The sequence below is a fragment of the Erinaceus europaeus genome, chromosome 13 (assembly GCF_950295315.1).
Source record: "Erinaceus europaeus chromosome 13, mEriEur2.1, whole genome shotgun sequence".
Taxonomy (NCBI): Eukaryota; Metazoa; Chordata; class Mammalia; order Eulipotyphla; family Erinaceidae; genus Erinaceus; species Erinaceus europaeus.
The window spans coordinates 46200232-46228055 of NC_080174.1; the positions used below are offsets into that span (position 1 = coordinate 46200232).

The window sequence follows — 27824 nt, forward strand, 5'->3', positions numbered from 1 at the left end:
CTATCAAATAAAATAGAAGGAAAAAAAGGAGGGGTGGGAATAGCCACCAGGAACAGTGGATTTGTCATGCTGGCACAGCCCCAGCAATAACCTGTGTCACTTCCTAAATGTGGTCCCTGTGTATTTCTGAGTCAAAGGCGCACACGCACGTGCGCTCGCATGTGTGTGTGTGTGTGTGTGTGTGTGCGTGTGCGTGTGTGTGTGTGTGTGTGTGTGTGTGTTACACACTCTTGCTGTGGAGCAACAGAGGTATGAACCACACCAGACAGACAGAAGCATGTTGCTGCTTTATTGAAGATTCTCCCTGTCCTACACAAAGCAATTACATAATCAGGAGGGGATGCTGGTGGAGTCCCTCTCCCACAACCTTCTCTTGCTGTCAGCCCTCACAGACCCAAGTAAGCCTGCCTTCAAGGTCCTTTCCTTGCCTTGGGGGTCAGTCCATTGGGGGGCCTGGTCTCCAGTGGAGCAAGCTAAAGATAAAGGGGCCAGAACTTTCCTCTCTGCACTCCCAGTAGGTGTCCTGATATGTCTGTACCTACCCACGGTGTGTCCTCTGTGAGTGACCTGCCCCATGGATTTTGTCCAATGAATGAATTTGCCTGATTTCAGGCTTGAATTTCTGCTTGACCACAAGCCTCAGGCAAAACTGAGTTGCCTACGAATTGGGCAGGCTATGCAGTAGATTGACATTGGGAACTCGAGAGGATTGCAACTGGGGAGACAGGCTCCAAAAACACTGTGTCTGATGCAGGTGACCATGACAGCTCTTTAGTAAGACAACTCGACATTTGGAGAGACAGTCTGCAAACTGTCACAGTGGGGATAGCCTGGAACTCGCCATCTAGTAGCTGTTCAGCACCTATCTGGCCGTGTGCTCATTAGAGTGAACGGTTTGGTCACTCAGAAATACCAAACTATCAGAGAGGCAGACAGCTGCTGAATTAAGCTGAATTTAACAGTTTGAGGGAGGTGGTTCAATTTTATTATTATTATTATTATTATAGAATTTTATCACAGGTCTGAATCAACTGATGATTGGCTGACTTGGATGATGACTGATCATTCATGATACTACAAAGACCTAGATGTGTGTGTTTGCTGGGGAGCCTTGATTTCACATGGCTGCAGAGCAAGGTGAACTGATAGTCATTTACAAGGCAACGCAACAGACTGCTGCTTCCGTGTGACCAGCTTACCCTACCAAACTGACGCTTGTGTGATTTGGGTTTGTCAGTCACTTAGTAAAGCTGGTTGAGTTGCTAGGTAGCTAACCAAACTCACTGGATTAGGAATGACTAGTCCCTTAAACAGAGGTCAAAATTGATCAAAAAATGAGACAAGTGCCATTGGACTGAATCTTTGAAGAACCCAAGGAGTCATTCAATGGAGAAAGGTGGTGACTCCCTGGGGAGTATCTCCCAGGCCCCACTGGAGAAGCAGGCCAGCAAGGGGGTCACAAGCGATTGTCCAGGAGGCAGCCAGGTGTTTCACCCAGGCCACAGGGGACCCCTTCCCCCCAAAGCAAAGAAGAAGCGGATGGCGAGGCAGCTCCGCCCCTCCCAGCACTGGGACTGGGGCCTGGAACATCACACCTCTGAGTATGGGGGTGGTGCTAGGCCCCCCTCTGAGGTCTTGCAGGGCAGAGACAAGGCTTCCTCATAGGACGGCAGGACCACCTAGGAGGGACAGAGAGGTCAGAGCTGAGGGTTAGCAAAGAGGCCCAGACCCTTGCCTGGCACCCAGGGCTCCACCCCCACCTCTGGCACAGAGATGACTCCATAATTTCTGTCACACAGGAGCTGCTTATTCTGTGCTGGGTGCAGTCTCTCTCCCTCTGGAAGACAGACTTGCCTCTTCCGCTCCTTATTAAGTCTCCCCTGTTTTGACCACTACACACCATTCTCCCTTGGGAAAACCTCCTCAGTTCATGAGCTTTCAGAATTGGTCCCACTCCTCAAATCCAGGGACACATTTATGACCTGGGTGTGGCCACCACACAGAAGAATGTTATCACAATAGCCACTGTCATTGGTTTGAAGGTGGGTTTGTGATTCATGCTAGTCCAACCAGACATACTTCTGAAGGGGTGGGGGATTTTACTTTCTAGCTGATGTCACTGTGAGGTGGGATGTTAGCCTCAGGTTTTGGGCAGCCACCTTGCTACCAGGAGGGAAGGGTTGGGGTCAGCACTCAGGTAGACCTACATTGGATTCTCACATTCTGTCAGCTCATAGGTTGTCTTCTGTTTTTCACTTGAGTGAAATTGAGTTGAGGGTTTTGGGTTCATCCCCTTTGTTACAAGTAGGGAGACTGAGTCCTAGTAAGAGAGAGACCTTCCTAAAAGACACAGTGAGTGAGTGGTAGAGTTGGACTTGACACCCAGCAGGCTCACCTTTGGGAGCATCTTCGTGCGGTCCTTCTCCTCAGCCAAGTTCATGTACTTGATAAGTTTGTAGCATCTCCACACACACTTGAACATGTAGACCTGGGGAAAGGGCCCAGGTTAGCTTCTACTGCCCCTGGGGAGTCCCAGCTCACCTCCAGAAGTCAGTGTCAGTCACCATCTCCTAAGAAATGGAGCCTGAAACCAGAATCTATCCCCTGAGCTCAACTATGCCCTAAAGAAAACAAAAACCGCTCCACTCCCTCCTGCTCCTCACCAGACCTCTAGTAATAGGACCTCAAAACCAATGCACATGACATACACAAAGCAGGATTCATCATGCCACTTTCACAGATGAGACCCAAGACTCAGAAAGAAGTGACTTGAAGGACAGTCACACAGCTAGTGAGAGGACAGCTGGGATTTGAACCCAGGTCTTTCTTGATCTACTTTCAAATAGTGCAGCTCCTCCTTCCCCTGGAGGGGCCCTCTTGAGGTGACACATGAAGGCTCTGGCACCTAGACACAGATGGTTTTGCAGATGTATTTCTTCCAGACAAGCCACCTCTAAAGATGCCATGTGGGATCAGATGAGCCAATAGAGCAATGACTGGGGTGAGGAGCTAACAGCAGGGCAGGTGGGCATGGGGCAGCCCTCCTCTATCCCTCCCAGGGCCTGGAACAGAGGCCACTCACCTTCAAGATGAGGATCATGATGAAGGCAACAGAGAAGATGATCATCATCTTGATGAACTGGCTATGAGCCATGCCCTCCTGGCTGGGGAGGTAATTCTGCAACAGATGGGGAGGCCACATGAGTGTCCCTGGTGACAGGGAGCTCTAACAATGCCCCCACAGCACTAGGAGGAAGAGCAAGGCCACTCTGCACACAGGCAGAGGAGGAGGTGGCACAGCAAGCAGCTGCTGAGTGACGCCAGGTTGCCACTTCAGGAGGACATTCTCTGTGGCATTTGCAAATACATACACACATTTTTTTTGACATCTTTTTTGTCAAATTCCAGAGTTTATGGAGCCAGTTGACCCAGTACACAATTTACCAAGTTCAACAATCCAGATTCCAGCCCCCCACCACCACCACCACCAGAACCACATGGGAACATCATGCATAGTGCCAGAGGAAGCTCCATAAATGGTGGAGTGGTACTCTGCTGTCTCTCTTCTCTGTTTCTCTCTCATTTGTCCAGTGGGAGCAGTGGAATCCCACATTCATGAGACTTCAATACAGAGAGAGAGAAAGAGAGGGGGAGGCTCTAATGTGCCCTCCCTTAAGTGTAGACCAGACTCAGTCCTCATGAATAGAATGCGGATGGGAGAAGTGCACCCTCCCAGATGAGTCTGAACAGACAGGGAAGCTCCCACCTCACTCTGTGAGCAACTTAGCACAAGAAGCCAGCAGTCAGGACACAGGGGTACCCAAACAGCCTTATTAGAAATCCCATATGATGAGAGAAACTGAGGCAAACAGCCCACAAGTGAGCATCTCAGAAGTAGAGCCTTCAGGTCCTGCTTCAAGACCCCTCTTGCTGGGACCTCACAGGAGACCCTAATTCTAAACAAGCCAATTGGGCCACTTGAAAATTCCTGATGCTCAAGTGTTTGATGCCATAAGTCACTGTGCTCTGGGATACTTTGATAGCTAGCAGTGATTAACTAATGATTCTACAGCATAGTTGCAGGCTCCTGCTGGCTTCTGGTGGAGTGGGGGCTCCTCAAGCCATGGTCTTGTCTGGCTCCCCCTTGCCCAACTTACTTACCTCAGTGCTTCCAAGTGTCTTCCTGAGAACTCAGCCTCAATAACTCACCCCATAAGAACCCTCCTCCCAGGCTCTCCTGGGGCACAGAGAAGGAATCAGTCTACAGGAGGCTATGTAGACTCACCATGTGGTTCATGGACTTGAAGTTGAGATAGGTGGGCACTTCCATGTAGGAGCTGCAGAGGGTCAGGATGCTCAGACAGAAGTCCAGCAGCTGCAGGGTCATCAGTGGGACCTTGGAGGGACCCTTAGAAAGACAGGCCAGCAGTTAAAATTCAAGCAAGAGGGTGAGTAGTGGTGTACCTGCTAGACCACACACATTACCATGGGTAAGAAAGCAGGTTCAGGGGCCTGGCGGTAATGCAGTGGGTTAAGCACACATAGTGTTAAATGCAAGGACTGGTGTAAGGATCCCAGTTCAAGCCCTCGGCTCCCCACCTGCAGGGGAGTCACTTCACAAGTGGTGAATCAGGTCTGCAGGTGTGTATCTTTCTCTCCCCCTCTCTGTCTTCCCCTCCTCTCTTGACTTCTCTCTGTCCTATCAACAACAAGGACTGCAATAACAACAACAATGATAAACAGCAAGGGCAACAAAAATGGAAAAAATGGCCTCCAGGAGCTGTGGATTCATAGTGCAGGCACCGAGCCCCAGCAATAACCCTGGAGGCAAAAAAAAAAAGCAGGTTTAAGCACACAATTTCTCACCCATGAGGGGGAGGGGCACTTCACTAATGGTGAATAAGTGCTGCAGGTGTATCTCTGTTTCTCTCCCTATTTCCTCCTCCCCTTTCAATTTCTGTTTCTATCAAAAAGGAAAGAAAGAAAGAAAGAAAGAAAGGAAGGAAGGAAGGAATGAAGGAAGAAAGAAAGAAAGAAAGAAAGAAAGAAAGAAAGAAAGAAAGAAGAAAATATGGCCCAGCAGGAGTGATGGATTCATAGAATAGGCACTGAGCCCTAGCTCAGATAACCCTGGTGGCAAAAAACAGAATAAAATAAGATCCGAGCAAGAGGCTGTTACACTAGGGGACAGGTTGGGCCTTTGGCTTTTGAAACTGCTCCAGCCAAGGGTGCCAGAGACTGTCCAGTCCACCCAGAGGGAAACAGATACCCAGAATTGACACCAAAGGCTGAGGGCCAACCTGGACTGGACCCACCATCTTCTGACTGCCAGCTCAGGACCCTCTAGAACACAGCCCCTCTGTCTCTTCCAGGATGGCAGGCAGGGCAGTAAAAAAAAAAAACAGATTTGAGGCCACCTCAGCAACTAGCATCAGCCACCACCACATTGCCACATGGGGTGGTCACCTGTGGCTTTTATCCCCTTCCCCTGCCTTTCTTCAACGTGGTTACTAAAAAGAGACAAAACAGTGACCGGGGACTGAAATGGGTGTCTTCCCCTGTGCTGCAAACAGCCACATGTGGCTGGCATGTGCTGAGCACTCCATGTGCCTTTTCTTCATGTGAGGCTCTCCAATCTTATCAATGAAACATGGGAGATTTGGGGGTGGTTGTTGTTGTTTAACCTGCTCAGCTGAGCACTGCTCAGCTCTGGCTTGTGGTGGTGTGGGGGATTAAACCTGGGACTTTGAAGATTCAGGCATGAGAGTCTTTTTGCATAACCATTATACTAGCTACCCCCAGATTTGGAAGGACTTAGGATCTTGTTCAAACTCCAGCTAAGAAGAGACCTGAGTGCTCCCACCTTTCTCAGGTTGACCACACACACACCCCTCCCTGAGCTAGGTTTGCAGAAAGAGTTAAGACAAGGCCTGGTACTCACAGCCCGGCCACTGCGGGAGACGAATTTGAAGTAGGCAGGCAGCTCAATGTAGTAGCCCAGCAGTGTGAGCAGGCATAGGAGGTAGTCCATGATTTGCAGGGACAGGAAGGGCAGCAGGTATTTCTCCCGGTTCTGAAAGGCAAGCCCGGCACCATCAGGGGGACTCAAGCTTCCCCCCACACCCTCACAAGCACCCACAGGTTGCTGCCCCCATGTGCCCTCTTATAATCAGCTCCCTTCCCTCCTGGTCATTCTATGTGCAGTCACACGCCTTCCCCAGAATGATGCTCTGGGGATGGGAGTGGGAAGTGGGGGGGTGGGAGAAGGTGAGACCCAGGTCCTCAGGTTGAGGAGTATTGGAGTGTCAGCAGACAAAGGAAGCAGTCCCCAACTACGGAGATCAGGACTCCACTTACAGATAAGAAAGGAGTTTACACCTAGGGTAGAGCACCAGACATCCATGCACAAGGACCCCAGCATCACCTATGCTAGAGTGGTGCATATGTGATGGTTCCCTCTCTTACAAATGAATGAATTGAATGAATGAATGAATGAATGATTTTTTTAAAAAGGAGTCCAAGAAGAAGTCGGGCAGTGGCATACCCAGCTGAGTACACACATTACCATGCACAAGGACCCAGGTTCAAGCCCCCCCTCCTCACCTTCAGGGTGGGGGGGAGGGACTCTTCATGGACAGTGAAGCAGTGCTGGAGGTGTCTCTCTCCCTCTCTGTCTCTCCATCCCTTTCAACTCTTTGTCTCTAACCAATAAATAAATAATTGAAAATGCTAATTTATTGTTTTTTAAAAAAGGAATCTGAAAGGTGACTTAGGGTTGATCTAGGAAGAAGAAAGAAGGAAAGGGGAGAACTCTGGGAGCAGAAGAGCCAGCCTTCACCGAGGTCCAGAGGTGGGTAGGGAAGAGTGCATGAATAGCCCCCCTGTGCAGGCACTCATGGGAAGTACAGTCATGACCAGAGGCCCTGGGAGGCCAAGGCTGAAGGCCCTCCATCCAGTGAGGGCAAGTGACCACTGTGACCAGCTTGAATGTGTCTAAACCCACAGCTGGGTGAAAGCATCACAGAAAGAGTGGTTTCGTGGTTTCTCATGTGGTTGTGTAAATCACTCAGAATATGGCCTGAACAACCCAGATTGAATCTCAAAAGCTTAAGGGCAGCCCAGTTGATTTCACTAGCTTGACCGTTTGTATTCTGCACAATCCCTGGGGGGGCAGATGGGAGCTGGGGCAGTTGGGGTGCAGGCACCAGCTGGGGGAGTGACTAGAAAGCCAAGTGGGAACACTTTCAGCTAGGTTCTAACAGCACCCCCTCTGCTGGCCTGAGTGCCAGGCCACTGTCTGCCCAGAGAAGCCTCTTTGGGGTCCTCCTCATCCTGTGGAGGTGTAGTGAGGCCTGGCTTCCTGCCCCCCCACTCCTGGGCCAGGGGATGGGTAGACTCCTCTTTGTGGGAGGCTGAGCCACAGCCGTCAGGACTCTGACTGGCTCTGTCTTAGATGCTCCTCTCCCACACCTCAAAGCAGCTCTTCCTGTTTCCTCTGTCAGAACGTCCTGCTCCCACTAGCAGATTCAAAGGATGTGAGTTATCAGTGAGGTCTCTGCAAAATGGCAGAGATCAGTGGGCAACTGGCCATGCCTGCCCTGGGGAGTGTACAATATAAGGAGCCCAAGAAGTCATATGCTGAAACAAGACTGGGAGGCCGGCAGTGGCACACCTGGTTAAGCACACACATTACCATGTGTGATGACCTGGGTTTGAACTCCCACTTTCCTCCTGCAAGAGAGAAGCTTCATGAACAGTGAAGCAGGTCTGTAGGTGTCTCTCTTTCTCTCTTCCTCTCTAACTCCCTCCCCCCCTCAATTTCTATTTGCCCTATCAAATAAAAAAAATTAATAAGGTAAAAAAAATGGTTACCAGGAGTGGTGTATTCATCATGCAGGCACCAAGTCCCAGCCACTGGTGGCAATAAAAAAAAAATTGTAATTAAAAAAAAAAAAAAAGCTCTCTAAGGAAGTCTCTAGGGTGGGGGTCCCCAAAAGGCCCATGAACAAGAGCAGAAATGAAAGGGAGCAGCCCCCTACCCCCAGCCGACCTCCCTGCCCTTAGGGTCCTCACCTTGATCACGCCCATCAGCAGGCTCAGGCTGATGACAAAGAGCATGGTGATGAGCAGGAAGCTGGAGAACAGGTCAGCTGAAAGGCAAAGGGGAACGGTGAGGGAGCCTGCTGGTCTCTGGGGGCCCTGTGGGGACTGTGGCAGTGAACAGGACAGCCCAGGGAGCCCTGCTCCAGTGCAGTTTTCCAAGGCCATGCAGACTTCAGAGGCAACCAGCAGGAGCTTATGGGTGGCACTGGTGGTGCACAGAAGGTGCCGGTGAGCAGGTGGGCTGGAGACCTGTTCCAGCCAGGGTTGGTCTGGGGAAGGCCTCTCAGGAACAGGCTGGAATCCAGGCAGGGGCCTGGAAGAGGCTGCCTTGGTGTAAACCACGTGCTGCTAGAGTTGGGTGCTGAGGGGAGCTATGGCCAGTGTGGGGAGCAGGGGCTGGATATTAGGGTGAGAAGTGTGACAGGCCACTGTCAAGGGCATCAGTAGGAGCATCCCACTGTCACCTTTCCAAGCTGGGTCTCTAAGTGCAATCTGGACATTCCCACTTGCCAATGAGCAATCTTGGGCTGACAGAGGACAAGTGGGAGGGCCCCAAGCCCCAGCCTGCCCTCATCCCTCTGACTAGTGCCTTTGCCCCTTCCTCCCTTTCCCCAGCTTCCTCCCTGCCCCCCAACCTCCCAGCATGCCCTGGACCTACCCATCCTGAGATAGCCCAACTTGGAGAACTTGCAGGAGACCTTGCCATGGGCCACCTCCACGGAGTGTTCGATAAGCAGCAACACACTCATGATCTAAAAGTAGAAGGGTGTGTCAGTTATGGGAGGACACACCCCCCCCATAGTGCCCACACATCAAGGGCCTGTACAGACAGGCAGCTCAGTCTCTCAGTCCTCTGACTGCTTCCAACTGTGTGAGCTTGAGCAAGTTACTGGGCCTCTCTGTGCCTCTGATCCTCCATCTATAATGAGGATAACACCAGCAGTTAACCGGGAGGCTAAAAAGATGAGTGGATGAGAGGGAGGTGCCAGGAGAGCACCTAGAACTAAGCCCACCTCTGGGTAAAGCAGTGTCTATGACTACTGATGGGTGGGCTTAAGGAAAGATAGGAGGGGGCCCCTTTGATGACAATCATCTCTGGGCATTATGAGGCTTTCATTGCAGCATCTGCCCATCATGAGACTTCAATTCTTTGGAATCGACTGCAGAGATCTAGGTGATCCATGAATACCCATCAGTCCTGCCCCCACAGCTCCTTGATTTGCTCATCTATAAAATGAGGGTAGACAAGCAAGGGGCAAGTACAGAACTCAAAGTAAAAGTGCTAAATAGCCCCCTGTGATAAGACTTAGACCTAATAAGCCTAATCCTAGTAGAAGGGCCTAAAAAAGGCATAATAATTCTCTAATGGATCAGATTTAGACCAAATTAGCTTGGCAATCTAGCAAAGAGGCCCAATGAAGACATATCCCAAAAACCCAGTACTGGTTGGGAACAACAAATGACACTCAATGCTTAAACAACTGGAAGAAAGTCCAAGGTCATCAGGTAAAGAGAAGGCTACAAATGTTGGATAAGAGCAAGGACACTTAATAATGGTATTTTGGGTCAATACCACACTACTCCAGTAGTTAGGGAATCCTTGGATTCCCACACAAATATGATGGGCCTCGACCTCTACTGGATCCCTGTCAGCACCACCACTGGTCACTTCCATCAGGAGCATCATCACAAGCCTTCTTGAAAGCCTTCCCAGGACCTTGCCTTCACCATAAAGCAGCAATAGTGGGAACTACCCCAGTCCCCAAAGGGAGGCTGAGTCATCCTGCCCCACCACTCAAGGAAGACTGGTCCTGAAATGAATGCAGCCTGCACTATTCTCAGCATGGCCAAGAGCTGCAAGCTCAGACCAATGGGGACTCAGGGTCTACACAGGCCCTGTGCTAAATAGAAATATATATAGTCCCTGGATCAGGTAGATGAGGTAAACAGTTAATTTTATTCATAGATTTCTTTCAAAAATGGAAACTACTCTCTGCCCTAGTTCAGCTTTCTAGCCCCTTTCTCTACTCTGACACCATCTTTTCAGACAATATTTTTGTCCAACTCAACGTTAGCTATCAAACTCAAGCAAAACTACGATAGTCCTAGGCCCCTTGGAACATGCCTAGAATGGACTTCTTACCTTCTTTCCAGCCTAAGTTCCATATTCTCATCTGTTCTACTCCTACCTTTTATTGCTGATCATTAATCATTAATCATTTTGTCCCACTTTTTATTTTTCTGCCTTTCAGTCATCAAATTGCAGGTGCTATCATGATTCCATCCTGACTTCCCTGGGCAGAAAACTTCACCAATGTGTCTTGGAACCTCACTACTTTAGAGCCCTGCCCCACTAGGGAAAGATAGACTCAGACTGGGAGTATGGATTGACCTGCCAATGTTTATGTCCTGAGGAGAAGCAATTACAGAAGCCAGAACTCCCACTTTCTGTACCTCAAAAATAATTTTGATCCATACTCCCAGTGGGGGAGAAATGACAGGGGAAAGATGACCAAAGGGCTCTGAACTCCAAGTCCATCAGGAACTGGAGAGAGAGTAGGAAAGAAGGAGGGACAATAACAGGTGTATGTGTGACTTGGAAAGGATGAGAAGATGGAACCTTTAAAAAATAGCCAAATCTAGACAGATAGTTGTAAAAATAATAGTTGACCCATTTCTGCAAGCTTGGGAGAACTGCTAGAGTTTACAATGGAGGGGCTGGGGATCCAGAACTCTGGTGGCGGGAACAGGGCAGAGTTGTACCCGTTACCTTGTAACTTTGTAAATCAATATTAAATCACTAATAAAACAAATTAAAGAAAAAAGAAGAAATGGGGGTAGTAATATGGTCTGCCCCACAGAATTATAGGGAGGCAGGTGGGATTATTCACTTACAGTACCTGGCAGACGGTAAGTACCAAGCTGTGCCACTATACTGTCACTACCTTCCCACCTGGACCATGGGTTGCAGACAGGGGAGGCCTGCATCTCTTCAATTCACTGTCCTAGCTGCTGTATTAGAAGAATGAATGAATGAATGAATGAATGAATGAATGAATGAATGAATGAATGAATGATGTCTAAACCCCATCCCCTCAGGAGACCCTCACTAAGAGCGGTGGGGAAGGAGAAGCACTGATGAGCCTAAGTGTAGGGGTGACCTTAGAAGCAGCTGAATTCCACCCATAAATCTGCAGTGGAAAAGGTCCCTGGACCCTGGTGGAGCTTACCCCTGCTCCACCATCCAGTGTAGGGACCCTGTGCAGAGCAACCTCTGCTAAAATGCTTCCAGCCCCAGGAACACACAGTCACTGTGTAGCTTTGTCCTGGTAGCCAACCTTCTGTCTGCCCTTTCTCCCCCTAGCTCCCAGCCCCCAAACACACACACCATTCTTTAGGAACTGCCTGTCCACAGTGAGAACAAGATTCATCTCCTCCCCTGTAGTGGATGCCCAACCTCTAGTAATATGGCCTGTTTATACTTACATTCTAGGTGGCCCTGTGCTGGTAGTTCGTGTTGACTGTGTAGGTGTTTGAACTCAGACAAGTCTCAAGCTGCCTCCCTGCCTTGTCACACCCTGCTCAAAGTGGCAGAGAGAAACAGTACAGAAGAGTGATGAAGAACTAGACCTTAAAAATCAAATTGAGATGGATTTGAATCCAGGTTAATATATAACCTTGGACAAGTTATCCACTTCCCTGGATTTTCTTATCGGGGAAATGGCCCTCCCAGGGCTTAGTGAGGAAGAAGCTGCAGCCCTGAGCTGGGGGCCTGGAGGAAGCCAGGCAGCATGATCTGCCGTGGGCTAATGTGAGCCCTGGGGGAGAGGCAGAGTGGTGCCATGATCAGGTGCTGGGCTCCGGCAGTGAGTGCACTCCAGCTGCCCCTCTACTTGATGCAGAGGGAACCCACAGGCTCTGCTTCACCAGGAAGGTGGAGAGCAGTTCAGAGCGGAAAGCAGATGTGGTGGGGCTGTGGCTGGCACCCACAGGAAACAACCCTGAGAAGCAAGCTGCTTCCTCAGCTCCGCCCACCTGCTCTGCCTCAAGGTCAAGGAGACAGATGGTTCAGCTCAACAGAGGTAGTGAGGTCCCCATGCCTGGGGTGTACAAGCTGAACACAGAGAAGTGCCAGCCAGGCTGAAAAGGGACGTGCGAGGGTCTGCCAGGATTAACATGAGGAGACTTTGAAGTCTCAACACCCAAGATTGCTTGAGGTCTGGAGCAAAACTCAGAGACAGACTATCCCAACCTCCCACTGCTAGAAAGTTCCTCTGTCCACTTATTTCATAAGCTCCCTCTGTTGGCTTTATAAGCTCAGAGAAGCTAAGCAACTTGCCCAAGGGCACACAGAAAGTTGTCGCGGTGTGAATCCCAAAAGCATGCCCTTGTTGCCCCAAGTCCTCCTTCAGTACTACTCCACCTCAGTGCTGCCCTCTACCAATACAAACACACACACACACATACACCCCACATACACATACACACACACACTGGGAGAGATGAACACCCTCGATATTGCCCTGGAGCCCTCCCAGAACATTCCAGAATACCTCAGAGCCCCTGCTGCCCTTCCCCAAAGGGCTTAGATATTTTGATCATGTCAGTAAACCTTGTGAACATACTCTTTTACATTGATTTCTAAATTACATACATGGGTTACTCTCACAGTTCATCATAAATTTTACAAAATGTGTGTGCATGCAGAGAGAAAGAGAGAGAAGTAAAGAACCAGACTGGAACTTTTAATTACTCTAAGGTTGTCATCCGGAAGTGCTGCTGCTCGCCATGGACATTGGCCCACTTTGGAGAACACTCACAATTAACCCACAACTCCCCCACCCTCCACCCAGAGTCTTCAAACATCTCCCAACCCTGCAAGTCTGCCCAACTACAGTACCCCAAGCACCCCCTCCTCACCTCCCTCCAGCCCTGGGAGAGTGAGGGCCACCCATACAGCCTAACTCCATGTCAGGAGTGTGCCCCCCACATTGTCCCAAGAAGTCCTCCCACAGAAACACAGAAAGATTCTTACTCGCCCCAGGCCCCTTCATAGAAAAGGAAATCAGGCTCAGGGAGGCCCAGGAATATGTCCATGGCCTTCCAGTTCATAATTCATGGAGTTGGGATTCACACCCAGGCCAATGGGCTCAAGACTAAAGTTGTCCCCACCTCAGCTAGCCCCCAGCCTTCTGATTTTACCAGAACCTGCCACCTGCCCACTCTCATATCAGGGCCTTGATAGAGTTGGGGGGGGGCTGTCCTCTGTAGCTCCCTTGTAGCTCAGCCAAGCATCAGCAGCAGGCACCCCAGGATGTCACTGCTCCTGTGTCAGAACACCTGTGATCAAAGTCAGCCTCTCCGGAGCTTCACCCAAATTCACATTTTCAACGATCCTGCTGGGGGGTGGTGGGGTGAAAGGAGGATCATTCTGTCTCTGTTTGCCACATAAGAACCCAACTGAGCTCACGTGTTACAAGAAGCTCCCAGCCCCCACCTGCAGGGGGAGAGCTTCACAAGTGGTGAAACATGTCTGCAGGTGTCTCTGTCTCTCTCTCCCAGTCTATTTTCCCCTCCCGTTTTGATTGCTCTATCTCTATCCAACAGATAATAAAAGATTTAAAATAATAATAATAATAAAACAAAAGGACTCTGAGGCTCATAAAGCACAAGAGCCAGGCCCAGGTCACAGAGACAAACAACTTCTGCCTGATTTGTACCTTCTCTTCGCTCTTAAGCACCCAGAGAAGACACTACTCCCATCCAGGAGAAAGATGGCAGCAGGAGGTAGGAGGTGATAGCATAATGGTTATGCAAAATTATTTTCATGTCTGAGTCTTTGACATCCCATGTTCAATCCCCAGCACCACCAGAAGCTAGAGGTTACCAATGGTCTGAAAAAGAGACAGAAAGAGAAAGACAAGAGGGAGGGAGGGAGAGAGGGAAGTAAGGAAGGAAGGAAGAAAGAGAAAGAACAAAAGGAACAGAACTGGTATTTCAAGAGCACCCACTGTGTGCTCAGACCTGTGCACACAGGTCCTTACTGCATACTCCCAAAATACCAAGAGGGAGGTCGAGCTGTCCCCATTTTACAGACAGGGACATGGAGCTCTGTAAGAAGGTCTCTCATGTACTGTGTCATGTGGCTTTGCTCAGCCAGAATCCTGTTACCTGCTTTTCCAGGTGCCAGGGCTAAGAGACAGTTCTGGAGGTGGAGACCCCAGTATCTCCACACTTCTGTGCTCCCTCTCAATCCTGGAGCTCAGGAGCCATTTTCTGGAAGCTGGCAGCACACACACACACACACACACACACACACACACACACACACACACTGCTATTTGACCTTGGTCTTGTTCTGGCTGCTTCTCAACCTGTTTCCCCTCTGCTGTCCATGGGGAGAGCCACCGCCAGGGCCAATGAGACAATGGAACTCCTGCAAAGTGTGGTATGTCACACCCAGACCCCACCCCCACCCTCCAGGTCTCCAGCCCTGGAGGAGCACTCTGTTCACCAAACACTTGCAATGCTTCATCCAAAGAGCTTGATTGCCTGAACTTCCTGTCCACCCCACCCCCACCCCACTTCCACCAGGACAAGACACTGGTCTTCCCTGAGCTCCCTGCTCTGGGTGGGGTGGACTGGGGCAGGCTTCTCTTTTCCCACAGCGCCAAGGCATTCAGCACTTGCTCACACACCCTTTCTCCACTAGTGTCCTTCTCACTCCCACTTCCTTGATTTTGAGGTACTGAGATGTAACAGGGCTACAGATGGCCCCACCAGGATGCAACCCCAGCTCTGTGCCCTTAGCAAGCCTCATCTGGGAGATGCTAGGTGAGAACCAACCTGCCTTATGGGGTGCACTGGTCCAAAGTCAGGTATCCAGTCACAGTCATAGACTAGCTCTGTGGGGTTGGGTCCATTCATCTGTCTGGCAGCTCCTCAGAGCCCTGTTTGTGCAGCCAGGAAACACTCTGAGCACCGCTACCTTACCTCCAGTCCCTGGCCTTACTGCAGGTGTCACAGTCCCCAGAGGAAAATGTTCAATGCCCAGTGGGCTGAGCACCACAGCACAACCCCCCACACACACCACCCCCCAGGAACAAGGGCCTCTGAGGAAAAGACTTTGAAGAATAAAGAGGAAGTATTCCAACAGAAAAGAGAACATCTCTCCAGAGAAGGAAGGTCATGTGCAAAGACGTGGAGTCTGGCAACAAAGATCCAAAGTGACCCAGGGGTAGACTGAGGCTCAGAGAGAGGTCACACAGCCAGCCTGTGGCAGAACCAGAACAGACCCCAGTCCCAGACTTGGACTGGATGCTTCCTAATCAGCAGTCTGTCCCTTATCACCACCACCACCACCTCACACACCCCTCTACTTCCCATTCTCCTTTTTCATCTCTTCCCTCTTCTTCCCCTTGGGTTTGGTTCCCACCCCTTCTTGCTCAATAACAAGCATAACTTCCCTAAGCTGAGCGGTGGGGGAGAAGGCCCAAAAGGTTCTCTATATTCCTGGTGATTCTAAGGAACAAACTACAGCTTGAGCAGAAATGAAGGAAACAAAGATTTGGGGGTGGAGGGAGCAAGCCAAAAAACCCTGGAAGTTGGGGCACTGTTGAACCTGGCCATAGCCATGATGGAACCATGGCAGCAACACCCCAGGGTAAACATGGTGGAGGAGTTCTGGATGGGTCAGGCCGGGCTGACAAGAGGATCATGCTGGGAGGAGAGGACCAGCTGCCCCTACGTAGCAGGATTGCTGTGGTGGTGACAGTCACGATCATGTGTTTAGTGATAATAGAGGTGACAGTGGATGTGTCAGGGGCAGTGCTGATAGAGGCAGCACCTGTAGGCACACTGGGAAGTGATAATTAACTGCAAGGATCATGTGGCCTCTATGCTGCTCCTGCTGGTGACATCAAGATGGTGGTGACAAAGTTCAAGGTGACACCAGATCCCCTGATTCTGGGATCCCAGCACCAGTTCCCTCTCCGGGAAGGTGGGCCCACTCTCTGACCCCCACCCCATGAAGGGCTCAGGGCATTCCACCCCTTTTTCAGAAATAGGCAGGCAGAGACCTACTCTGTGAGGTTTTACAGAGAGCACTGCTCTGGGCCAGGCATCCCCAGAGCACTGGCCTAGCCGGAGCTTCCTTTGCTCCTCCTGACAAATCTGCAGGCTCAGGAGTGTCCACCCACTTGGTAGATGGAGAGAAGACCCTGGTAATAGACGAGTCAGACCCAGGCTTGCCTCCTCCTTCCCCAGCTGTACATGGCCCTGTGGTTTGCAGAACAACTCCCAAGTGCACACCCCTTCCTAGGGAAGGACTCAAGGGCACGTGCACACTTCGGCCACTCTCCAGATTATTGTTAGCATGCCCTCACTGCTGCTCAGCCCCTGTCCACTTCATCTGCCCGCTCAGTTCTGCCTGACCAGCACCCCAGAGTTCTTGGGAAGGAGGACAAAGGGAGAATTGAGCCAGATGTATCATGGCAAGAGGAAGCTCTCCCCCTGCACCCCAACGCACACTTCCTGCCTCCATATATCAGGAGGCCACCGACTGGGGGCCATCCTCCCACCGCCCTCCCACAGCACTATCTCTGCAGCCACTTTCCCAACCAGCCCAGATACCTTCAAGATGCCCATTGCTGAGCTTCCCATCAAGCTGCCTCTCCCATCCAGAACCCAGTTTCTCTAGACACTGCTGCTCTGTGCCTCAGTTTCTTCATCTGCAGTGAAAGATCCTCTTGCAGAGCAGCTGTGAAACACACACACAAGGAGACTTACGTCTGCTCTTAAAGACAGAGATTCAGAAAGAAGCCTGGCCAGCAGAAGCACTTGTGCATAAACACCAAACTGCAAGCCATACTGGATACAACCTCAGTGCCTTCCCACAACAGGACAGACAGATATATCCTGGCAAACTCACACAGCAAAATCCCATAAGGCAAAGGGGGAATGTGCTGCTACAAACAGCCTCACAGATAGCGCTCACAAACATGATGTGGAAAGAAAGAAACCAGACTCGAAGGAACACAAGCTGTAGCATCTCATTCCTATGTGGAACCTTCTAGAACTACATGTGTCAGGAGAAGTTTGGGGAGACAAGACAGTTAACAAGTGTGTATGGAGTGTGGGGGGGACTAGGGACCTCTAGGCCTGATTTCATGCTATTTCTTAATCTGGGTGGAGGCTGGGTGTGTTTGTAACACTCCATGTTGCAGTGCACTTAGGATATATAAATTGCACAGCCTGAGAAAGGGTTGCAAAATATATTAAAAGGAACTCTTGGTTGACACCTCATTGGGGAATCATACAGCAGCCTCCAGGCCAGAGGACACCCCCACAGAGCCTCAGCAGTTCAGGATGGGGAGCAGCCCAGGGATGGGGCCAAAGGCTATGAGTTCAGGTCCAGGAGTAGGGGCTCAAAGAACACTGAAAGGCAAGAATCTGTGGCTTGGGGGTCCTAGTGTGCTGGGAAAAGAGAGGGTCCCCAGGAAGTGACAGCTGCATATGGCTGAACTGATGGAGAATGTATAGGGATTTGGGGAAAGGCATGGATTTCTAGAGGTGATGATTTAGGGGCTGGCAGAGAGGGGAGAGTGAGTATTCCAGGTAAAAGGACAGCTCATATGGAAATGAGGTGCTCACAAAGAACCTGGCTTGGGTTCTGCTCCTTGTGGTTTATCACCCGGCAGTGCAGGAAGTACTCAGAGCTCGGGTGGCAGCAGCTAGCCAAGGTGTCATCCTCAGCCCCCCTCACACCCCCCACCTATGCCCAGCAAAGTGGGGACCTGCAAGGCCTACCCACTGGCTTACAAAAGCAGACAGGCTGCCAATCCACCCCACCTACCCAAAGGAACAGGCACTGAGGATAAAGTCTTAACCCAGAGGCTAAACAGTGGCAGGCCTGGTAGAGCACACTCATTACCATGAGCAAGGACCTGGGCTCAAACCCCCATCCCCACCTCCAGGGGGTTTCACAAGCAGTGGAGCAGTCTTTTCTCTATCCCTGAATCTCACTCCCTACAAAAAAAGAAAAAAATTGGGATGGGGCGGGGATGGTGGGCAGTGGCACACGAGGTTAAGCGATCACTTTATCATGTGCAAGGACTCAGATTCAAGCCCCTGCTCCCCACCTGAAGGGGGAATGATTCACAAGCACGTGGTGAAGTAGGTGTCTCTCTTTCTCCCTCTTTATCTCCCCCTCCTCTCGCAATTTCTCTCTGTCCTAATCAATTCAAAAATAGGGAAGAAAAAAAAAGGAAAAAATGGCTACCAGGAATGATAGTATCAGCACCAAGCCTGGTGCTAAAAGAAGGAGGAAGAAGAGGAGGAGGAGGAGGAGGGGGAAGAGGAGGAGCAGGAGAAGGAGAAGAGGAAAATGGCCAGTTGGAACAGTGGAGTTATGCAGGCACAAAGCCCCAGAGATAACCCTGATGGCAAAATAAAAAAGTGGATAACCCAAGGCCAGCAAAATATCTCCCCTGGATAGTGGCCTTGCTTCGCCATGGCCCCATGTACAACCCAGGTTTGAGCCTAATCCCACTGCATTGGAGGAAGCTTCGGTGCTATGGTTTTTCCACCCCTATCTCTGTCTTTCCTCCCTGTCTCTTTCTCCCTCCTCTCTTCATTATACATATTCATATACATATATGTACATATGCACATACATGTACATGTATACATTTACACTGAAAAAAAATTAGTCCATAGCAGTGAGGCTCTAGTGAAGGCAAAATTTAAAAGTCCCTAACCTAGTAACCTTTGTCATTTTTGAGAGGGAATGGGAAGGGGTAGAGAGAAGGCTGGGGGGGGAGGCTGATGCCCCTCTATAGGCAATCATTTGGGAACTCAGCACCAACCTCCACGCTTAGCCCAAGCCCTGTGGCCTCATTTCCTGTGTATCTGGAAAGCACCCTGTACCCCTCAAACCACCTCCTTAAAGCATTAGCCCCCCATTTACATTCCTGCATAGCCAGCCCCTCTGAACACCACATACCCTCGATTTCCTCTTCCCCTGGGCCCCAGAGGCAGCTCCTGCTTCATTCACACTTTCCCCCAGTTTGCAGGTGACATTGAGACCACATCTTCAGGTTTCTGGGAACAAGATTCCCCAGAAGACACACACCCCCATACACACACACACACACACACACACACACACACACACACACACAGCCAAGGTCTGGAGTGCAGAAGAGCACAGCTGCCAGCGGGACATGTGAGCACTTGCTCTTTCTCTGCTTCAGGCTGGATGCCTAGCCTTCAGAGACTCAGTTTCCCCTCCTGACAGTGAAGATTGCAGTGGCAGCCATGGTTTCCAGGGCACTCTCCAATCACTTGGTGTCAAGTGTGTCTCCTCCCTGTTTTCCTCTGAGTCTCTGAATGACCCTACAGGTCATGGTGGCTGGTCCCATGTGACAGGAAAGTAAACTCAGGCAGAAGCTATGCAGCCAGCCTGCAGAAGGGATAAGGACAAGAAGCCAGGGAGCCCACATACACTGCATGGTTCCCCGTTAGGCTTCCTGACTCACAAGAAGTTCTGTGTGCAACACACACACCCCACTTCCCCTGGCGGTGAGGCCTGCTGGGAGACCAACACAGACTTCAGGCCGAGCTCAGAGCTAAGTTCTGGTTCAGAACCACTGCCATAGGCTCAAAATAAAAGCTTCACTTCCTAAGGGGGCCAGGGCCAGGGTCAGGGAGAGACAGAGACAGAGAAGGCGCTGCACACTGGCCTTGCCCTGCAGCCCTGGAGCCCAGTGTAAGTAAGTGAGGCCCTCCACCTGCATACTACTGGGGAGATGCCCCCTGTCCCAGGAAGGCACCTGGGGTCTCAAGGAGGGCTTCCAAGAGACAATTTACTGTAACTTGAGGTCATCAGTGTGCCAGGCATTCAGCTATGTCCCTCTGACAACATTGGGTCTCACCAACCAAGAGAACCACCACCCCCCACTCTCCACCGCATGCACACACATACACAGCAGGACCTCCAGCCACTACCAGTCCCCACACACCTATTCCCTTCTCTTTCCTCGAACTGAGAAGCAGGAAGTAGGGAGGGAACAAAGCCTGTCCTGCCCCCGCCCCATACACACACACACCTAACTGACCACCATCACTCTGCCCCCACCCCTACCCCTGCCCCCAGAGACCCTTACTGCTGCCCTCAGTGACCCAGAGACCCCCTGACCAGGCTGCGGGCCCTCAGGGTCTAATCAGTATGAGGAGGAGGAGGAGGAGCATAGTTCAGCTCCAGTGCAGGCCCTTGGGTCATGGAAGGAGCAGGGTGAAGTGGGATGGAGTCGGGGAGGGCACTGTTCCCACCCCTCCAGGAAGGGTGCAGAGCAGCAGCTGGGCAGAGAGCCAGGCCATCTGCCCTCTCAGGGAGCCTCAGGCGTGAAGGTGAAGGGTCTAACAGACTCCCAGCGGGACTTTCCCCACCTGACAGTTGGGGGTCTATTTTTAGACCCCCCCCAACAGATGAACTTTCAAAAGGGGGTGGGTGTGTGTGACCTCTAAGACCCACTCCAGGCACTCATTTGTCAGTCCCCCCCCCACCCACACCAACAGGGCCACATCAACTTGATACCTCGAAACAGTTCCCTTGAAACAGAGGCCACTGTGTTCACAGATGGGGAAACTGAGTCTCAGACAACAAATGACCTGCCTGCTCACAGTCATACAGCAAATGGGAGAGGGCGATCTTTTTGATCCCAAAGTGAAGCAGAGGAGGGAGCCCTTAGATTCAGCAGGGAAGCAATTATAGAAGCCAGACTTTCCACCTTCTGCACCCCATAATGACCCTGGGTCCATGCTCCCAGACAGTTAAAGAATAGGAAAGCTATCAAGGGGAGGGAATGGGATACAGAGTTCTCATAGTGGGAATTGTGTGAGGCTGTAGCCCTTTTATCCTATGGCCTTGTCAGTGTTTCCATTTTATAAATAAAATTTGAAAAAGAAAAAGAAAGAAAGAAAGAAAGAAAGAAAGAAAGAAAGAAAGAAAGAAAGAAAGAAAGAAAAAGAATTCTCAGAAAGACAGATCAGGAAGGCTTCCTAAAAAAAAGTGTGCTTTCTCAGGGCTGGGTCATAATGAAGAAATGAAGCCTGGGTGAGGGAAGGGCCCAGTGGACAGCCCAGCCCTGACCCATGGGACAAGAGAGGAATTCACTGACACCCCCTCCCGCTGAGTTTCCATACCTGTGTCCAGCAGCATGGACTGAAGCAGGCCCTGCAGAGCCCCCTGCATGACCTGGAGCAAGTGCACTGCCCCTCTTGCTTTTCTTCAATAAGATGAGATCTCTATGAAGCTTGCAAGAGGTGAATAACTCCCCTACTCACCTTTCTAGCTACTCCTCTCACCTCTCAGGGACATGTCCCTACAGCTCAGCTTTATGATCTGCTGATAGTTTTAGAACACCACGGAGTCTTACCCCCTCTCTGAGTCTTTGCACACACTGTTCCCCCCACCTGGCCTGCCCTATTACCCCCCCCAAGATGTCAGAGAAGAGTCTTTCTTATCCTTAGCACTCCTCCAAGAAACATGCTTGAATCCCTGCCCTGCATCCAGGACTAGGCTAAAGTCCCTCATCGGTGCCACATCACACCCAGTGCTGTCACCTATCAAAATTAGTCTCTCCCAGGTTAGGAGTATGGATCGACCTGTCAACGCCCATGTTCAGCGGGGAAGCAATTACAGAAGCCAGACCTTCAGCCTTCTGCATCCCACAATCCCAGAGGGCTAAAGAATAGGAAGGCTATCAGGGGAGTGGATGGCATACAGAGTTCTGGTGGTGGAAATTGTGCGAAGCTATACCCCTCTTATCCTATGGTTTTGTCAATGTTTCTTTTTTATAAATAAAAAAAAATTTTTTAATTAGTCTCTCCAAAATGGAGACCCCAAATCTGCAATATTCTTGCCTTTAGGTTCATGATTAGTCAACAATTTGTTCTGCTTTATATCTTAACTCTTTTTCAGCCACCAGGTTCCAGATGATACCATGATGCCAACCGGACTTCCCTTGGGCAGACGACCCCACCAATGTGTCCTGGAGCCCCACTTCCCCAAAGCCCCACCTCACTAGGGAAAGAGAGAGACAGGCTGAGAGTATGGATCGACCTGCCAATACCCATGTTCAGTGGGGAAGCAATTACAGAAGCCAGACCTTCCACCTCCACACCCCATAATGATCCTGGGTCCGTATTCCCAGAGGGTTAAAGAACAGGAAAGCGTGGCCCAGAAGGTGGCGCAGAAGCTTTGGACTCTCAAGCATGAGGTCCCGAGTTTGATCCCCAGCAGCACATGTGCCAGAGTGATGTCTGGTTCTTCCTCTTTCCTCCTATCTTTCTCATAAATCTCTTTTTAAAAAAAGAATAAGAAAGCTATCAGGGGAAGAGAGGGGATACGGAGGTTGGGTGGTGGGAATTGTGTGTGGAATTGTACCCCTCTTATCCTATGGTCTTGTCAATATTTCCATTTTATAAATTAAAAAAATTTTAATTACAGTCCCTGTTTCTCTTTGGTCAACTGGATCCCCTGGTAACAGAGCCCCTGAATGAGGTTGGCCTGCCCTGTCCTGGGATGAGGCACCTACACTACAGACACACAGCAGAGTGCGCCAGTGTCTAGTTGCCACTCATTAAATAATACAGGATGCTTTCTTTCTTTTTTGTTTTTTAATTTTAAAAGCTGTTGCACATGAGCAGCCAGATAAAGAAAGGAGCGTTTGGGTTATCACCCAAGGGTATATTAAAAATATATCTACAAGTGTCTACAGAGATTAATAAACAAATCATTTATTTACATAATAAGTGAAGATCATAGGTGACTCTGCCATGAAAAACTACAAATGGCCTATGTGCTTCCTCCACTAGCAGGAGGGAGGGATCATTCCCCTGCTCTTCCGTGTGAGCCGGACTGAGCGGCTTTCTCCCAGAGTACCACATGCAAAGGGGCCAGAGAAGAGTCCTGCACAAGGAGAACAACCGGTAACCAAGGGCAACACAAGCAGGGGCGTGCTGTGCTGAGGGTGGCTAGGCTAACTCTGTGCCTGCCGCCAAGCACATCCTCAGGCCTAAGCAGTGGGAGACTGGCAGACAAGTGCCATTTGAGGATCAGCCAGCCAAGTGCATGGCGAAGACTCCTTGAGGAGTCAAGGTCAATGGGAGGGAGGGAAATCTAAGAAACTGCACCCTACAAGAAGAATCTGAAAGAGTCATAAGAACTGGCTGTGGCATGGTGACCTGGGTGAGCTCCTGGGAGAAAAAGGAGGCATGAGGGGTGAGCTAAGGAAACTGAGGTAAAGTTAGGACTTCAGGTAATCAGTACAGACACATCCACTGTACCAAAAGGCAAGACACCCATGGTAGCAAGAGACTGGGAGAGGGGTATACAGGGACCTGTGCCATGCTCAAAAATGTCCAAAAATGAAAAGTCTCCTTTTAGGGCCTGCAAGATCGCCTGCTTGGATAGTGTGCTGCTTTGCCGTGCACGTGACCCAGGTTTGAGCCCAGCTCGCCCAACATCACTAGCGTGGAGAAAGCTTTGACGCTCTGATGTCTTGCTCTCTCTATCTGTCTCTTTCAATCTGAAAACATAAGCCTAGAAGCTCTAGTGATGACCAAAAAGAAAGCTTGCTTTTAAAAGTAGTGCAGTGCTCATTGTACCAAACCGGAAGAAAGCAGAAAAGGCAGATGAAATCAGAGCTTCAGCTCACATCAGCTCCCTCCCCTGGCTGGGTTTTATGGATCCTGGTTCTCCAAAACTGGAATCAGAGCCAGTGCAACCTTTTAGTCTAAGCAAAGCATTTCTTTTCTTTTTTAAAAATATTTTATTTATTATTTATTGGATAAAGACAGAGAGGAATCAAGAAGAAAGGATGAAATAGAAAGGCAGAGAGATAGAGACCTGCCACACTGCTTCACCATTTATGAAGCTCCTCCTCCTTCAGGTGGTACTGAAAGCTTAAACCTCAGTACATGCACATAGTAGCATATGCACTCTATTGAGTGTGCCACCACCTAACTCCCAAACAATACATTTCTAAGGAAGTCAGGCACCTCAGAGAGGAGAAGGGGGAGGGAAGAGGAGGGGATGGGAGACGATGGGAGGAAAGGGGAGGGGCGAGGAGAGAGGTATTTCTGGGCAGAGGGGTCTCCTGGGGCATCCCTGCTGGTGAACTTAAGACTGTTTGGGGATTGGCAGACAAGCAGATCTGCAGAAACCAATGGAAGAAAGTTCTCTGGATCTCCATGAGTGTGAGCTTGGTGGAGACTGCATCCACCTCTCCACAAACCCAGCTGTGAGAGATGGTTAGGTCTACTTTTCAAAAGAACATGAATAGAACAACTGTTTAGTTTTTTTTTTTTTTCTTTTTTTTTTTTAATTTTTTATTTAAGAAAGGATTAGTGAACAAAAGCATAAGGTAGGAGGGGTACAACTCCACACAATTCCCAACACCCAATCCCCATAACCCACCCCCTCCCATGAGCTTTCCCATTCTCTATCCCTCTGGGAGCATGGACCCAGGGTCGTGGAGGGTTGCAGAAGGTAGAAGGTCTGGCTTCTGAACTGTTTAGTTTTTAACTGATCTTTTTATAAATTGTTATCTATGAGCACCTGTGGCCAGTAGTTTTGTATTCTTTAAGTCAGCTCCTTGCAGTGCTTGCTGATCCTCCAGCAGAGACCCTCAGACTCTCTTCCTCCTTTCCTTATTTAGGCAACGGGGAGATTGTGAGCTCTGAAGCCCAGCCCAGGGGTGGAGGAGACTGGTTCGGCATCAGATAGAAAAGATGGGGGAAGGCTGAGGGGTGTGTGCTGCTGCCTGACGGCCACTGTTGGTGGCGTGCTCTTTTGCAAAAGAATAAATGCCTTGCTTCAACGCCCTATTTTTTGCCTTGACAAGTAATTTTAATTGGACATCATTTACAACACAGGGAATCCTCTCCACAAACCCAGGGAAGTCCTGCAGAAGGCCCTCCAGACAGATGGTCAGGCTCAGCTCCCCTGGCTGGGCAGGGAAGGTATTCCAGTAATAACAGCCCAGGACTCGATAAATTGCTGTGCTGTCTCAGGCTACCCAGGGCTCAGTTTAACACTCCCTGGGGAGACTGTGTCCACGAATAGCACTCAGTGTGCCAGGTCGTCGCCCATGACTGGCTCCAGATGACGACCAATGTGCGCCATCAACACATCTGGGTGGCAGTTTCTCTTTTTCCACCCAGATGTTCAAGGCCTTGACGGCTCATCTGCCACCCAATGAGTAGGCCACAGGAAAGCCCCCCCTCCACCCCAGCCCTGCCCTTTCTGGGAAAGGACACATGATGGATCAGACAAGAAGACCAACTCACACCAGAATCAGCCAAGGGTCCAATCATACAGCTCCTGGCTCCTTCCTCTCTTCTCGCAGCTTCTCCTGCTCTACAATGTGTCATGGCTCCCATGCCCCCCACCCACCAGACTCACGTTATAGGCAGTAGTCCTCAGCTATGAGTGATCCCCCACCCATCTGGTTATCACAGCTGGAGGAGTATACTGGTGTCTTGGGGGTAGAGGCTAAAGATGGTGTTAAACATCCAGCAATGTACAGGTCAGTCCCCGCAATAGCTTCTCCAATCCAGAATATCAATAACACAGGGTAGGCAGTGTCCAGACTCTTCAGTTTGACCATCCAAGCCCCTGAACGAGTTTGGGCAGGTCCATGTCCCCTGCACAAGCCACTATCCTCCAGCCTCCACACCTTTGCACACTCACTCCTCCTCCCCCATCCATACTCCCTAAGCCCCTTTGCCTCTGCCAGGGGCACCACCTCTGGGAAGGCCCCCCTGATGATGCACCCACACATCCTCTGCTCTCTAACAGGCAGTGATGTCACTTAGCCATGCACAGGGGAGGACCCCACACAGTGTAACCAAGAGGAAACCCTTGCAATCACAATTTCTCAGGTCTGCAGCCAGCTTCCAGGCCCAGGCAGCCAGCAAATCAACTCAGCCTGGCCAGCACAGGGATTTCTTTTGTGCCTTGAAGCAGTCACCTACACGGGAACATTCAACAGTATCAAGAGACCCTTTGCTTCCTGCTTCTCTGCACCATCAGCAGAGCAGCTACCAGTGCCCATGTTCCATCTTGTGGGAAGTCAGCAGTCAGACACAGAGTGCCCCCACCTTCCCACATACACACACAGGGCCCACAGGGCCCCTGCACATGTTTCCGCAACCTGCCTGCCCAACACTTCAGTTCTCACTCTACACAGGGGAAACTGTAAGAAAGAAAGCTGTCTAAAGTTATGGGGCTGGGGTAAGGACCTGGGGGCCTGCCTCCCACAGGGACACCTCTGCACACACACACACTGCCATTCCTTCCAGGAATGTCTCCCCGCTGGGAGAAGCCCTAAGGACTGGGAATGAGGACAGTCGAGGTGCCATTTGCCCCTCTCGGGCTCAAGCTCCAGGACCTGGCAGTTTGACTCCAGGCAAGTGGACCACATTCTCTGTGTTCATACTGCTGCTGGGGCTGCTGCTTGCATACCTGAAGGATACAATGCCCCTGGCCCTCACAACAACGGTGTTATTTTTATGCCCACTTTTTAGATGAGGAACCTCAGAGTGGCTAAGTAAGTCTCCCAAGGCTTCGCAGCTAGGAAGCCTGAGGTCAGGGTTACACATGGGAGACCAGATCCAGGTCATGAACTGCCCACTGATCAATACTGACCACCAGGAGCTGGGCTTAGGCCTCATTTCTGCCTTCCCTCTCTGCAGAGGTAGCTGGGTCTAAACCATTCACAGCAGCCTTCAGCTCATTTTGAGGAAGCTCTTCCAGGCTGAGGAGAAAACGGTCACCCACAGGCTTGAGTTACGCTAAGAGGAAGAAGCCTGGGTCTGGGAGGGTTGGGTGTGGCAGGGCACTGTGGGATGAGAGGTCTGGGTTTGGACAAGACAGAACAAAGGCCCTCAGCTACCAGGACAGAGAGGGAGACTATGGCCTGGGGACAAGAGTGGGAGGACAGTTACTGGCTCCTAGCACTCTATAAATAGATTGAAGGCTAAGATTCCACCTCCAAGCTGTACCTCAGTCCCCTCACCCCCAGCCTCCAAAGGGGCTCCCCTCAAGCCCCTCTTCTGCACTGGCAAGTCCCCTGCCAGTGAGCATGAGAACTCAGCTTTCTTCCATGGAGAGAAAACACTGTTTTTCAGAATCACTAAGAGGACTCAAACCTTCCCACAAAGTAGATTCCTACTCCTCCCCCCTTCACTCCCAGCAGCCCAGGCCCCATGGGAGGCTGTGCTGTAACCCACATTCTGTGGACAGTCTTGCTCCAGGACTCTCCCAGGATCCCTGGCTTGCAAAGCCCTTTGGTGTCTGTTCATCCCTTTGCACCAGAATGAACTTGCAGCTGCTCAGCTGCTCTACAAGCGGCACTCGCAGGGCCCCCTTCCCACCCTGACCCAGGGAGAGACTGAGGCCCAGGGCAGAGGAGGGTCTTTCCCTGGGCTCATGCAGAAATGGGGAGCAGTGGTCCTCCTGCCCACACCCCCCAGGCCTCCCCGGCCTCAGCACACTCACCGCATGGTAGATGGCCAGTGCGGTGGTGGCAATGCGCACGTTGAAGCAGCAGCAGGTCTGGCGGACGGCGTGGGGTGCCATGGCGCTGCTGTCCTCCTGCAGGTTCCTAGGCAAAGACAGCCTGAGCAAGGCAGAAAAAAGGGAAGCAGCTGCCTGT

The 27824-nt window shown here is 50.7% G+C and overlaps 1 protein-coding gene across 1 annotated transcript; it reads right to left on the reverse strand.

Annotated features, from left to right (window-relative positions):
* Positions 1-268: 268 nt before the first annotated feature.
* On the reverse strand, positions 269-27824 carry LAPTM5 (lysosomal protein transmembrane 5). Its single transcript, XM_007522448.3, has 8 exons — positions 27668-27824; positions 8762-8855; positions 8074-8150; positions 5942-6073; positions 4286-4408; positions 3083-3178; positions 2396-2488; positions 269-1679 (listed from the first exon to the last, which is right to left on the reverse strand). Exons 1-8 carry the CDS (start codon positions 27746-27748, stop codon positions 1590-1592), a joined length of 786 nt encoding a protein of 261 aa, XP_007522510.1. The 5' UTR covers positions 27749-27824; the 3' UTR covers positions 269-1589.

Coding starts and splice junctions, on each gene's coding strand:
- LAPTM5 (XM_007522448.3), bottom strand. CDS start 27,748: ATGGCACCCCACGCCGTCCGCCAGACCTGCTGCTGCTTCAACGTGCGC. Junction 3,179..4,285: donor TCAAGTCCATGAACCACATG/GTGAGTCTACAT, acceptor CATCTGTTGCAG/AATTACCTCCCCAGCCAGGA. Junction 2,489..3,082: donor TCATGATCCTCATCTTGAAG/GTGAGTGGCCTC, acceptor CCCTTTCCCCAG/GTCTACATGTTCAAGTGTGT.